This window comes from Pocillopora damicornis, chromosome 1, assembly GCF_964200805.1.
Source record: "Pocillopora damicornis chromosome 1, jaPocDami1.2, whole genome shotgun sequence".
NCBI lineage: Eukaryota > Metazoa > Cnidaria > Anthozoa > Scleractinia > Pocilloporidae > Pocillopora > Pocillopora damicornis.
This window is the reverse complement of record NC_142670.1, coordinates 28,199,982-28,213,959: the sequence shown is the minus strand read 5'-3', so window position 1 is coordinate 28,213,959 and position 13,978 is coordinate 28,199,982. Positions and strand designations below refer to the sequence as shown.

General features: G+C 38.1%; 1 protein-coding gene across 1 annotated transcript in view; it reads left to right on the top strand.

Moving 5' to 3' along the window:
- The first annotated feature begins 3,562 nt into the window (after positions 1-3,562).
- Positions 3,563-13,978, top strand: part of LOC149053113 (uncharacterized) — an 11,026-nt gene continuing 610 nt past the window's right edge. The window contains exons 1-10 of the mRNA XM_089182397.1: positions 3,563-3,716; positions 5,019-5,354; positions 5,529-6,884; positions 7,487-7,592; positions 8,609-8,973; positions 9,585-9,748; positions 10,788-11,068; positions 11,302-11,640; positions 12,028-12,157; positions 12,866-12,905. Coding sequence (XP_089038523.1) covers positions 3,563-3,716; positions 5,019-5,354; positions 5,529-6,884; positions 7,487-7,592; positions 8,609-8,973; positions 9,585-9,748; positions 10,788-11,068; positions 11,302-11,640; positions 12,028-12,157; positions 12,866-12,905 — 3,271 coding nt within the window. The remainder of the gene's footprint in view (positions 3,717-5,018; positions 5,355-5,528; positions 6,885-7,486; positions 7,593-8,608; positions 8,974-9,584; positions 9,749-10,787; positions 11,069-11,301; positions 11,641-12,027; positions 12,158-12,865; positions 12,906-13,978) is intronic.

The following is a 13,978-nucleotide window of genomic DNA, read 5'->3' as shown; positions in this document are numbered from 1 at the left end:
GCCCCAGTCTTCTCCCCCCCCCTCCCCAAGAAAAAAACGTACCTTTCCTTAATATGGCAAGCCAAACATGACAAAAGTGGGTTCAGTTCAAAATTACCTATCAAGTTTCAGTGATCGATATGTAAGATTTTAATAGGCTACTTTCGAATTATTTGTGCGTCTGATTTTTGGCATCAAGTTAAAGCTGACGGGAATAGGAGTCGTTCAACATGGCAGCAAATGATGCCTTCTTCACAAATATGAAAGTTCCTGAACGACGGAAATTTTTAAAGGAAAGGGGTATTCAAATTTCTGTTTCGGTAAGAGTAGGAAAAGGGCAGAACTGCTGAAGCTTTGCAAGAACGCGGCTTAAATAAAAGTTCCTAAACATGAAAAGGAAACAGTGCAACACGACGAGTTGATTACATTGCCAGGAGAAAAACTACTTCCCTATCCACTTTCGCTGAAGTTTTGGACTCGCGACTTCACTGGTATTCCAGACTTCAGGTTTCCCGATAGTTACCATTAACTGGTTGGAAAAGATGGCTACAATGAAGACTGTTCACGGTCGTATGAGAGCATTGAGGGTTTTCGCTTATTTACTTACAGGCATGTGGAGGATCTGAAGTACCACGATTTAATTGATGATGGGACAGATAAACTAACTGGATACTGCTATTTCCAGTTCATAGTCCTTTTCTTTGAAAGCTTCTTCTCTTTAAACTTTGTTTTCCTTAAGGACGTGGCCTTGATCTTTCAGAGCAACTTCAATAGAAACACGGAAAATTTGGGCGGGAAGTACTTCTTTGTTATCTTCGTTAGCGTTTCGTTTCCTCTGCTCATTCGACCTTTTTTCGCATTGAATTGGACTTCTACGGATTGTATGCTAGTTAAATATTGTTAGAACTTTGCCGTGTGCTAACCTTTTAGTTCCAGAAAGTGTCTTCACGACTTGTTTAGTCTCAAAGTGTTCGAAGCATATGTGCAAGTTCTTGATGGATGTGAACTCCTTATCAGCGCGACGAAGATCGACCAGTCAATAAGACTGAAGTTATGCTGTTGTGTTCGAAGCTTCACGATTTGTCTGGAGGTTGAAGATGAAAGTAATGACATTTTTAACGGCTGTCACTGGTATAGCTAACCCTTTAAAGATAACTTCAATTATGTTGCCTGAATTTTGATAGCTTTAATCTTGATGGAATGCTGTTATTTTCACTGATTTATCATCGAACCGTTTTCACATTTGCAGATGCATTTATTTAGTGGTGTAAGGAGTCCACTAAAATCAATGTAGTTTTTAGTTGAATTTAAAATTCAGGCATTGATCTCCTAGAAGGCACGTCATGGTAGCAAAAGCAACATGCCACCTTTTACCTCTGAGTTTTCTCATTCCAAGGGGCTGACAATTTAATACCTTGTTATGTAATGACCAGTTACATTTACTACTTAAAGTCCACTTACGATTTATTGATGTTAGTAATATTAGAGATCAGCTGATAAAATTTTAATTTCGAGTTTGTAGTCTTGAAACTTGCATATTTTACATCCCTGTCGAAAGGCTTTCTAACTCGTAACCAAACTGACTGCCAGTGACAATAATGTAATGACATTTGAATAGATATAAATTTGTGACCTGATTCTATTTTTTCTTGGAAAGTCCAGAAAATACCATCAATAGTAACTTGTATTCTGTGTTAAAAATAATCCTTATACCAGTAATGTGAAAATGTTATGCATAACATAAAAGTTGTAAAAATTAAGAAGCAAATTTCAAAGTGTTCAAAGAGCTCATTTCAAAGTGTCCATTTCAAAGCATTCTGAGTGTTCATTTCAAATTGTTCACTTCTTCCATACTCAACAATGTTACAAAACAGGCTTGCTCCTCTTTCATTACATTAGTGAACTCCTCAAGCAGTGCTGGGTATGATTCATATGTAGATGGAAATTCTAGCAATGGTCTACATGTTCTGGCAATAGGACGTCAATGCTGCCCTTCAAGGATAGCAAAATGCACATCAATGTTGTGTACAGTGATCATATCCAGTGCAGATCCGGAGAAACATGTTCAAAGGATGTAAGTTCCGCCTCAGTTACTTGTTCAGCTCTGAATAACTTGTTAATTTTCTTGGTGGCTTGCATTAGTCTCGAGGGACTGAAAGTTTTCCTTAGAGCAAAATACCTTGAGAATTGGACTCTACCAGTCGATCACAAATCTTAGCTTCTGGACAAGTTCCTGATGGACAAGCTCGATGATTATGGCTTGAATGTAGTTCTTACTTGGTGTTTTAACCCTTTAACCCCTCTGAGTGATCAGTGATTATTTTCTCCTATCAGCATCACCCCTAAAACAAACATTAAGATCATGAGAATAAAGGAAATGATCACGAACTAAAGAGGCTCCTGATTGTTGAACAAATTCTCTTTGTCAGCACCATAGGATATGCATAGAGAACAGTACGGAAAAAAAGTATGCTGATGTTAGGATGCAAAGGGTTGAAACACTTGAATAATGTAAGAAATTCCAAGAAATCTTCATCATTAGGTTTAAAATCATCACCAAGGCACTTGTCCAATGCCTCTCTATCTTCTGTAGCTACCAATTGGCTGAATCTTCATATCAAGGTCTCTGAAGTGATAACTTCATCCCCATAAAGACACAGCGCCACAAAACGATGTAACAAATTTACTGGGAAGTAATTTGCCCATTTGTAACCATAAAGCAGAAATTAGCCAATGGCTTCCCACTGTAGTTTCTGCATGTCATGCTCAATAAATGGGACTTTTTCATTGTTTCCAATCATCAGTGATGTGAAGCACTTTTGCCAAAGGCATGCTAAAACATTTAGAAGAACCTTGTTGCCTTCTCCCTTCTCTTCTCTACCAGCAGTGGGTATGACAGTGATGTGGAGATGGCAAGATGAAAGATACTTTCATCTTTAAAGATCTTCATCACTTCTTCCTAAATAGCAACTCGATGGATTGTAATTTTCTTTCCACGTAGTGGATCATCATCAATGGTGTAATCCTGTGAAACGCCTTGAGCTACAAGCAGTTGACTTATGCTTTCAATGGGTGGCTGCTGTGGAACCAGTTTAGTGATCTCCCTATCCTCTGACATTATTGGGACTGGCAATAGTTGGTTGTTGGGACTACATACTGGCCTGCCATCTGCTATATCTAGTTACACTTGAGTTCGCAGTATGAGCTTGTGCAGCATTAAGGCTTGTTTCAGTGTAAAGAGGTACACTCTCTGTAGGATTTATGGTTATAGTAGAGGTTCTAGCATGAGCTGGTGTACCAGTTGAGCCAACTATGGGGATGTGCATTTTTTTTTTTATTCTGTCTGGGGTTTTGTGTTGAAGCTCGGGTGTTACCCTTAAAGTTGAAGCTTCATTCTCGTAGTAATTTCCCAATCTCGCATATCTATCAATGAAACTCATGGGGGGTTTTGAATTCAACCCCCTTTTGTCATGTTTGGCTTGCCATAAATTAAGTGCCGTGGGGTGAAAATGAGAGAATATTTCTCGAAATTCAGTGTGGGAGAGTAAAAAAAATTGGCAGGAGCGATATATTTAGCTAAGTGATGGCGGCACAGCAAACAAAAGCAGACCTGTTCGATTTACACAAGAAAGCTGCAGCAGTAAAGCAGATCCAACTAGCCTCTTCTGCCAAAGACCGCAAAAGACTGTCGGAGGAGACGTTAGAAACAAGTGAGGGCAAATTTCCAGTACGAAAAGGTTTGATTGCTCGGACGAACTACTTTTCTAACATTACGGAGCTCTCGTTTGGCGTCCACATGCAGCCTCGCCTCAGCTAGTTTGTTGTTATCATTTAACGCTTGTGAAATGAACTCAGAATCTGTGATTTTCGAAACGGAAATCTGTAGTTTGCAAAATGGAAATCTGTCATTTGAAAAACAAGAGGAGCGACCAGCCAGATGTACTGGTCAAAACTTTTAAAAAATATTTCTTTTGTTATGGGTCTATCCTCACTTGAAAAAAATTTCCAACGGACACTAGAAGGATGAATTCATTTCACACATTTAAACGAATGCTTTAAGCCTTTTATAATGTACAAAGCTCATTTCATAATTCTAAAAACAGCGGAGCGTAAGTTCATAGAAATGGGAATGGGAGGGCTACACATTTTTTTTCATTTATTAGATTTTTTATGTATGTACGTTTGCAACGAGTAAGATAAAGTAAAGTTTAACTGACCATGTTTGGCTAATGTGAATGGGGTATAAGATGTATGAATCTATTCCCAGTTCAGAAGTTGCGTTAAGGTTTATGCGGTATTCCAAGGAGGCCTGGGAAACTGAATAGATCCCAGTCTTGCGCGTCCACGATCATCTGGCTGCCTACTAAGTTATGGCCCTCGGATCTGATTAGACCTATGTTAAGATGTGCTTGTTTAGGCTATGGTGCTTCTTGGAATGTAGAAGGAGGGGGGAACAAAATATTTGTTAACAATAATCCTCAAACTGCGACGGGCGATTTTTAATCAATTGTTTTCACTTCAGTATCAATCTCCTATGGAGAAAGCTTAACGGCCGATAATAAGGCATAACCCAAAGGCTGGTTTTCATTTACAACTGAGGCGGAGTCAAAGTCGACTCCGATATTCAGTTTTCACTCGAAAGGTAGTGCTCTTACCACTTCGACTCCGTCGTTGATGAAAGCGTGCCTCAAACAAATTGGAGAGAAGGATATCCGAAATTATTGTTTCCTTTTTTCCCTAGTGTAGGGACAAACCGTGGGCAAGGACTTGAAGAGCATTTGCAATAAAGTTCATCCGATGTCAAACTCAGCGCAATCCATCTAGCTACATACATTTCTTAAATTTCTAATAAATTAAGCCATTTTTTAAACAAAAACATTATTTATATTTGACTGTACGGATATTTTGAATAAAAAAAGTGGGAAGTCAAATGCAAATGAGAATTTCTACGAAGAAAGGAACTTTTGCGCATTTATGATTGCTAGATTATTTATCTTTTCTTCCCACAAATGCTATTTGTTCTTTTTTCTTTTCTGTAGGCAACAATTTGCAAAATGCGGAAAAGTTGAAACCCAACGACAAAGCTGGAAGGGGAGAGACTTATAGAAATCTTGGCATTGTCCATCAAAATTCAAGCGATTTTCATGAGGCCATTGAGTACCATGAGTGCCATCTGCAAACTGCAAAAGAAGGGGGGGATAAAGCTGGACAAGAACGGGCTTATGGAAACCTTGGCAATGACTTGAAAGGCTTAGACGATTGTCATAAGGCAATCGAGTGCTATGAGTGTCATCCACAAACTGCAAGAGAATTGGGAGGCAAAGCTAGAGAAGGACGGCTTTATGGAAATCTTGGCATTGCCTATGGGAGTTTAGGCGATTATCATAAGGCAATCGAGAACCACGAGCGTCATCTAAAAATTGCAAAACAAGTGGGAGACAAAGCTGGAGAAGGAGGGGCTTATGGAAATCTTGGCAATGCCTATCAGATGTTAGGCGATTTTCATAAGGCTATCAGTTACCACGAACGTCATCTACAAATTGCAAAAGAAGTGGGAGACAAAGCTGGAAAAGGAAGGGCTCTTGGAAATCTTGGTAATGCCTATCATAGCTTAGGAGACTTTCATAAGGCTATCGAGTACCTTATGCATGATCTACAAATTGCAAGAGAAGTAGGAGATAAAGCTGGAGAGGGACGGACTTATGGAAATCTTGGTAATGTCTATGATAGCTTAGGTGATTTTCACAAGGCAATCGAGTACCATGAGCATCATCTACAAATTGCAAAAGAAGTGGGAGACAAAGCTGGAGAAGGAGGGGCTCATGGAAATCTTGGCAATGCCCATCAGAATTTAGGCGATTTTCGTAAGGCAATTGAGTACCATAACCATGACCTGGAAATTGCAAGAGAAGTGGGAAACAAAGCTAGAGAAGGACAGGCTTATGGAAACCTTGGCAATGCCTATTTTAGTTTAAGCGATTTTCATAAAGCAGTCGAGTACCATGAGCGTCATCTACAAATTGCAAGAGCAGTGGGAGATAAGGCTGGAGAAGGAGGGGCTTATGGAAATCTTGGCACTGTCCATGATAGCTTAGGTGACTTTCATGAGGCAATCGCATACCATGAGCGTCATCTACAAATTGCAAAAGAAGTGGGAGACAAGGCTGGAGAAGGACGAGCTTATGGAAATCTTGGCAATGCCTATGAAAACTTAAGCGATTTTCATAAGGCTATCGAGTACCATAAGCGTCATTTACTAATTGCAAAAGAAGTGGGAGACAAAGCTGGAGAAGGAAAGGCTTATGGAAATCTTGGCATTTCCTATGATAACTTAGGCGATTATAATAGGGCAATTGAGTACCATAAGCATGACCTAGAAATTGCAAGAAAAGTGGGAGACAAGGCTGGAGAAGGAGGGGCCTATGGAAATCTTGGCAATGCCTATTACAGCTTAGGCAATTTAGAAGAGGCAATCGAGTACCATAAGCGTCATCTACAAATTGCAAGAGAGGTGGGAAACGAAGCTGGAGAAGGAGCGGCTTATGGAAATCTTGGCAACGCCTATAATAGTTTAGGTGACTTTCACAAGGCAATCGAGTACCATAAGCGTCATCAACAAATTGCAATAGAAGTGGGGGATAGAGCTGGAGAAGGACGGGCTTGTGGAAATCTTGGCATTGCCTATGGAAACTTAAACGATTTTCATAAGGCTATCAAGTACCATGAGCGGCATCTAGAAAAAGCAAAAGAATTGGGGGATAAAGCTGGAGAGAGACGGGCTTATGGAAGTCTTGGCAATGCCTTTCATAGCTTAGGCAACTTTCGTAAGGCAATCGAGTACCATGAGCGTCATCTACAAATTGCAAAAGAAGTGGGGGACAGAGCTGGAGAAGGAGAGTCATACGGTAATCTTGTCTTATACTCTTAATCAATGCCCATCAGATCTTTCGCGATTTTCATGACTCAAACCTAAAATTGTCCTGGCAAAATCAAAGGATAACAGTTTGTTTGAGTGCTGCATCCACATTATAAATTTCAAAGCTAAAAAATTCTGTTACCGCTCGACCTAGTTTGCCAAAGGATTCCACCTCCAATTTCTAGGATTTTTCTAAGCCGTTTTAAAATTTTAGAATCCCAGACTTTTGCGACGAAAGAGAATTGCTGCCTCTCTAGTAAACTGATTTTAGTTCAACTACACGCTGTTCGCAGCTTTTGCGATAATTAATCGACAAGTTTATCACGGTTTTGCTTATTTAATTAATTTTGTCCAGATTTTACTTGAGACAAATTTGTCGGCGGTGTGTTTCACGATTTGTCAGCCTTGGCCAAAATTTGTCAAAATTTGGTGATGACGAAAAATGTTCTTTAAATAAACAACTTTTTCGTTAGTGCGGAAAGACCCCATGTTAAACAATTTTGGTTGAACGTATATTGAGAATTAAATGGTAGTAAATGTCCGTTATATTGTATACTGAAACCAAACACATCAAAATAATAATTTCCCCAGCTGATGAGGAGGATAAGGTACCTTATTACACCGGCAGAAAAGATTTGGCAGATACAGAAGATACAACAGTAGACACTGATGACAGTGAAAAGACTTTGATCAAAAGGTATGGGTTTTTCTGCAACGACTCAGTTGTTTGCCTTTCACATGTTTTTTTTTGTCATGGAATCACAGACCATTGTAAAGGGCAGGGCTGGAGTTGCTAGTAGGTGTTAACTAATGGCAACTGACAAAGTGCTCTGACTAAAGAGCAACCCTCCGGACCTCTTTATAAATGACTTTCTTTTATTTGATTTTCTTTTTAATCTTTAGTTAATTAAGTTCATGTTTAATAACTGTAATGCTTTTAAAAATTTATTACATTCATGTTCAAATCACTGGTGATCCTTGCAATCTGATTGGCTCTCATTGGCACGATTTATTGATAAAATGCACCATTTTTTGAAGTGGTAATTGAACTTTTTGCCATGCAAGTTTGGTCTGAAATCATGCTTGTGATATCAAGGCTAATGCTGCTGCACAATCCTTTGATTCAGATGTCACGCGTATGATTTCAGAACAAATTTTACTCCACCCAGTTAAATTACCATGTTCTACAGGTATTCAACATTTTTTTTCAGTGTTTCCATCAATTAAGGGATACTTAATTATTATCAAAAATGATAGTGAATCATTTTAATAAATGTTTTTATTTATGATTATAATTTGAGGCTATTTGAGTCAAAGACAAGCAAATTAATGGGAAAATGTCTTAGTATAGCTGGCTTAATAATCTCAGAGCCATTCTTGTTTTGTTTTGTGCAACTTGGGTTTTTGAAGAGCAACCTTTCAGATGTTCATATATTCATTAAGTAAACCAAATCAGGAATCTTAATTTACTAGTGGGAGTAGCTGATTCAAAATAGTTTTTCTTTGTCTATCGTATGCTTTTATTACTGACTAAAAAAAAATTAAAGACAAATAACATTTATTAGATTTAGTTTTGAAATTAAGTGTCAATATCTGAATGAGTTTTTCAAACTGCCAGTTTGCCATTTGCATTTTAAATGCCTTTGTCGTTGCTTATTCCACTTGGGAAAAATATCTTCAAATGCTGGATAATTAATTTCCTTTGTATTTAAGAGGAAAAATCGGAGGTAAGGAAGACACATGGCACCTAAGGGAAGCTGCTGCCTCTATCAAACTTTGCAGTGGAGCTGTACGACAACCTGTTCCATTTACATGTAGATGCTTATTGTGGAACCCCAGGACCCGCTCCCCACCCATTGCCAGTGATGAGATATTGGTTAGCAGTGTTATTGAACTATCTCATGATGGCCCGCCAGATCTGGATTACAGGGAAAGTGTTGAGGGAATAGGTTTTATTGTATCTTTGCTGCACAATGCCCCATGTTTGGAGGGGTATGAGGTGGTTATCAAGCAACTGACTGACCAAGAGAACAATGAATGGAAGGAATTAAAGACAGAGAATACTTGGCATGGATCAGGTAACGTTATGTTTTTATTAAATACGAGTGTGAATAACTTAATGAATGATCATGATATTCCTAGGCTCCCTTTTTCACTGGCATCAATGTCAGCATTTGAGAAATGTGCAGCTCCCCCTCTCCTAACCCAAAATTAAACCCAACTTGTAACCCGAACTTATCAGTTGACTTAAGGGAGAAGGAGTAGGTGTGCAATGACTTAGATGTGGACATCTATCCCTGCAATGCATGACCTGCTGCACTCATAAATGTCAAAGTAGACTTCTTGCTTCTTCATAGGCATTTCAAATCCAACTTTAGAACTTTTTTTTCGTTTACCGTTTAGGTGTATCCAAGCAGTACGTGTAATTATTGCAAAAATGTTACATGAAGTCTCCAATGCATTTTAATCACTATAATATAAATTTTCCTCAATAACCATGTTGTTGCAAACTTTATTCTTTGAAGCATAAATATCATAATGACATCTGTTGGAGGTAACTTTATTGTTTGAAGACTTCAAAACACAGCTGAAGGATGCATTTCCAATCATTTATTTTTATATGCAGAAACTTCAACAGTTCCCAAGTGGCTTTTCCCATTTGCACAAGCTGTTTGTACAAAATCAGCAGTTTCTTCATTTGCTGCCGTCTGGCGTCCTAAGTCTTTCACTTTTTCAAGAGGTACTGCAGGAGGCCCGGAATTGACCTGTATTGTGCCTGACCTTCCTGATGTCAGTGTCCAAATTCCTCAGAGTTGTGTTCCTGTTTATCAAGATTTCTGTGTGACAATCAAGGTGCATGGAACTATAAAATTATATACATGCATGAGTCCTGCAATTTTTTCATTTCCAGTTTTGAAAGTCATAGGATTGGCGTGAGGGGATTGTCAAAAGCAAGGAGATAAAACAAAGGTGTTGCAATAGTATAAGCTGTACCCTCCTGTTACTTGCCATACACTCTATGAACTTGGTAGCAATATTCTTGGAAAGAGAGATATTAATTGACAACTTTAATCTAAAATAGAGGACAGTTGGGCTTGTGCTTGCATGTGTGTGAAGATACATGTGACAAAGTTCTAATCAGCAGTTTTGGTAACTTCGAATTATTTGTGGTACTACTGTCCCCATGTATACTCATGGATCCTGGGCATTCCCTTTTTAAAACTAGGTTTTGGAAAACTCATTCTAAGCAACAAACAGACTTTTGCTTCGATATAAATGTCAAATTGAAATCATTCCTGTCAGGTAAATTGGTTTGTATTGGTTTGCAATTAATGCAATTACTGGATGAAGTTATGCATGATATCATGATGAATTAGCAAAACCAAGGTCTGAGTTATCTGCGTAAGCCGAAGATAACACGAAATAAGATTTGGTGAGTTCTGACATCATGCAAAAACCAAATTAAATTATTGTTTTATTATACATCTTTTAAACAAATTACGAAAGAAGACATCTCTTTAAATTTGCAAAAGTTTAAGAATACTTCACAGACAGTCAGGGCTTGGAAACTAGGCAGAGGTTGAACTCGACATGACAACTGCAATATCTGCGGTAGATATTGGGTTATATGTGAACTTCACTCTTTACTGTATATTGATTGAGTGCTCTTGACCAATCAGACTTTTTATATTAAGTCCAGTGTATACATTTTTTCATAATAATGCTTATATTACTACATAAAACTTTGAAAGGACATTTACATTGTGTACTATAATTTTTAGATAATTTCAAAATTTCATCCTGAAATTCACTTTCCACAATGTAAAGCAAATTATCTTTATGCTGGGAGTGGTTTAACATGCCCAACAACTTGTTTTGCTTTTAAATCCAGGTACAAGAATTCCCAAGCAGTGAGCTAAAAGGAGAGGGAGGACTTGTCGGTCCAGTTCTTTACATTTCAGGCTCTCAAAATGTTAGTCTCATCGCGCCTGTAACAATAAGGATTCCTCTCACCTTCCGTAAAGGAAAACAAGAGTTGGCAGAGTTACGTCCCGGTGAACTGAGGATATTACAATGTGAAGCACATGACTGGAAAGACATTACATATCAATTAGATGAACCGCCACGTCTTGTAGATGGGAAAGTGCAATTTAAAGTTAGGCGTTTCTCTGGGTAAGTATTTTCGTCGGCTTTATTTGAAAAATAATACGCATGACGTAGAGGAAATTCAAACGCATTTTAGTGTACAGTCATACATACATGGATTTCTTTTAGTTAACTATAGATTCAAGAACTGAAATGACCACTCGAGTACGTATATACTCAAGATTACTGTGCAATGGCTGATAATCGTTTCCATTGGATTGCTTGAGCTGTGTTTGATTTTTCCTTTTCTTTTTCGATAGATTCTGTCCAATCAAGTTGATGAGATCACTTTTACAATCTACTTCGGGCTTCACTGAGTTTGTAGGAAAACTTTGCAAAAGGTCTAGGCCTCAGCATGCCCGATTTTTTACTTGCTTGTGTGAGACAAGTGTTCGTGGACATTTTAAACTCAAACTTTTTTGCTATCCTCAAAGACTGTATTTTGATGTAATACGGAAAATATCGGAATGTGTAGTACTCTACAAAGACGAAGGCTGCTCTTCTAAACCAGTTTTTGGAGAGGAGAAAATTTTGGTGTCTCTTTCCGAGGCTATCATACCCCAGGACACAGACCAGAAAAATTCCCTGCAGTTTGTGAGGTATAATATAATACAACTTATTTCTGGCCCATCAAGTACATATGATTTACTTGAATGCTTCTAGGTTACGTCATGCTAGTTTTACATAGAAATGATTTATTCCTTCCATTGTAAAATTGTACATTGTTCAACTGTCAGTGAACCATTTTTCGCCACGCCTTTTCTAGGTTTCTTATCAATCAATAGGGCCATGGAGATATACATGTTGGTTTTTTTTCGGCTTTATTGTCTTCAAATGCTCGTTTTTAAATATTCAGTAGGGCTCTCGTTAAATGTGCTGTCATTTTCGGTTGTAAGAAAAGATTTCAAAACGTGTGCTTATCTAGACGAAGACTCGGCTGGTGTACGTTAGGTTTGCCTCATTTAAATTCATTTCCTTTTTAACAGATTCCACGAGAACAAAGTTTATTATACAGGTGGTGAAGTTTGCTTAGGAAATGAGAGTGTTCCAGGAGTGAAGTTTTGCGACCAAAATCAGCAACTTTTGTGCAACATTATCATGGTATTAGCGTCTCAAGTAGGTGACATCTTACGGTTTGTGGATTTGCTAATTAAATGCACTTTTAGCCCAGAGCTAATATAGTACTGATGCCAACCTTACTACAGTAGACGACAATTGATTAAAAGGATTAGCAATGTTTTAACTGCAGGCAGCCCAAGCTCCAGTTGTGAGATGATCATCTTGCGAAATAAGAGTCATGGCGAAAATTTTAGTTTGTGTTGGAATAACTACGACCGCTCTTAGGAAGTAAAATTACAGTCAAATTCTCAATAAAAATATCTCACCTTACTTTCAAAGTGCATTGCCTGTGGTCAGACCGCTTACTAAGATGAAAAGAAGCCATTTTAGCAAGTTCTCCATTTTTAGGTTTCTTTCTCCAAGGAGTAGTAAAGCTAGTTTCCGAGTAAGATAATGAGGTCATTTAAGGCGGCACCAAACTTATTAAGGACGAATCACTAGAAACAAAACCTTGAGGAACGTCGAATAGGTAAAGAAATGTCCTGCCCACAGAAAACAGTACATGAACATGCAGGACCTTGCAAATTTTTGATTTTGATTTTGTGATTACTTTACTTTTCAGTTGCTTTAAAGTCCCTTTCTATGCCTCTGCCTTTTTCTTAATTATTTTTCCTTTTTCTTATTAATTTGTAAATCTCTTTATTTCCTCATTTCTATTCATCACATACGCACCCGTAATATTGCAAATTTTCCTCCTCCATTAAGGTTTCTATTCCTGTCACCTCTGACTTTGAAGGAGGAAGTGGTAAGTTGTTGTTTTTGTTGTAGGTTTTGTTGTTGTTCGAATAAATACAATTTACTGGACTAGTCATCTTGTTCTAAAATATGTTGTTCGAATAAATACAATTACTTAAGACCAGTCATCTTGTTCTAAAATATGTAAATTCAGAAATGTAGGCTCTATGGGTATTTAAAATGTAGCTTTTAGTGACAAAGCACGTGTCCTCAACGGAAAGTCATAATAACCTGCCTTACTTCATGCGTTAATAAATCGGGCCGTGCCCCCCCTCACGCTCAACAGAGATGGCTTATTGTCTCTGCTATGTATCAGTAAACTCAATGCAGACCACGGTACGTGCGTCCCTCCTTGCAGGGAATTTGATGCTGAAAACGAATAAAGCACAAAACGGCTTGGGAAAGACACAAAGAAGTGTAATTCTCTGGAAATTATTCCGTTGGCTGTATGGTTAAAATGATGGAGTAACTCTGACAGTGATGAATCGTTTGCACCCGCTATTGCTTTGCAAATGAAATCTTGAATCGAATATTTTTCCATATAACGGCCCCCTTCGTCAAATTTGTCGATGCTCATTGTTACTTATAAGAGAAATCGACAAAACTTACCACTTTAATTTGTGAACGCTAGATCATACCCGAATGATCACAGTCCAGGATCACCACATCAACGTTTCTGAACCATCAGCGCCATAAAAATTGCATTAGTTCTCAAGCCAGCCATCTCATTAACCCCATTATTCTGCAGGTATTTCCTCCCAAAGTGTGAAACATTCAATTGTAAAGCGTCCAAATTCAGAATCATCGTCATGCAGCCTTGTTGCAGCTCCTAGGAAGAGGATACGCCAATCTGCAGGTAGTACCGAGATTAAAAATGTCGCGATGGACTTTCCTTTTTAAATGTATTTTATTCAAGTTTGCATGTTGTTGTTACGCGTTTATGCATGGTAAAATTTGTTTATGCAGAAAGACTGGCATTATATTTCTTAGACATCCTCTTTACCCACTTATATAAGAGAATAAAAAATAATGAATTAAAAGTGGGCTCTATCATTAATCCAACACCCGTGTATCTTGAACTAC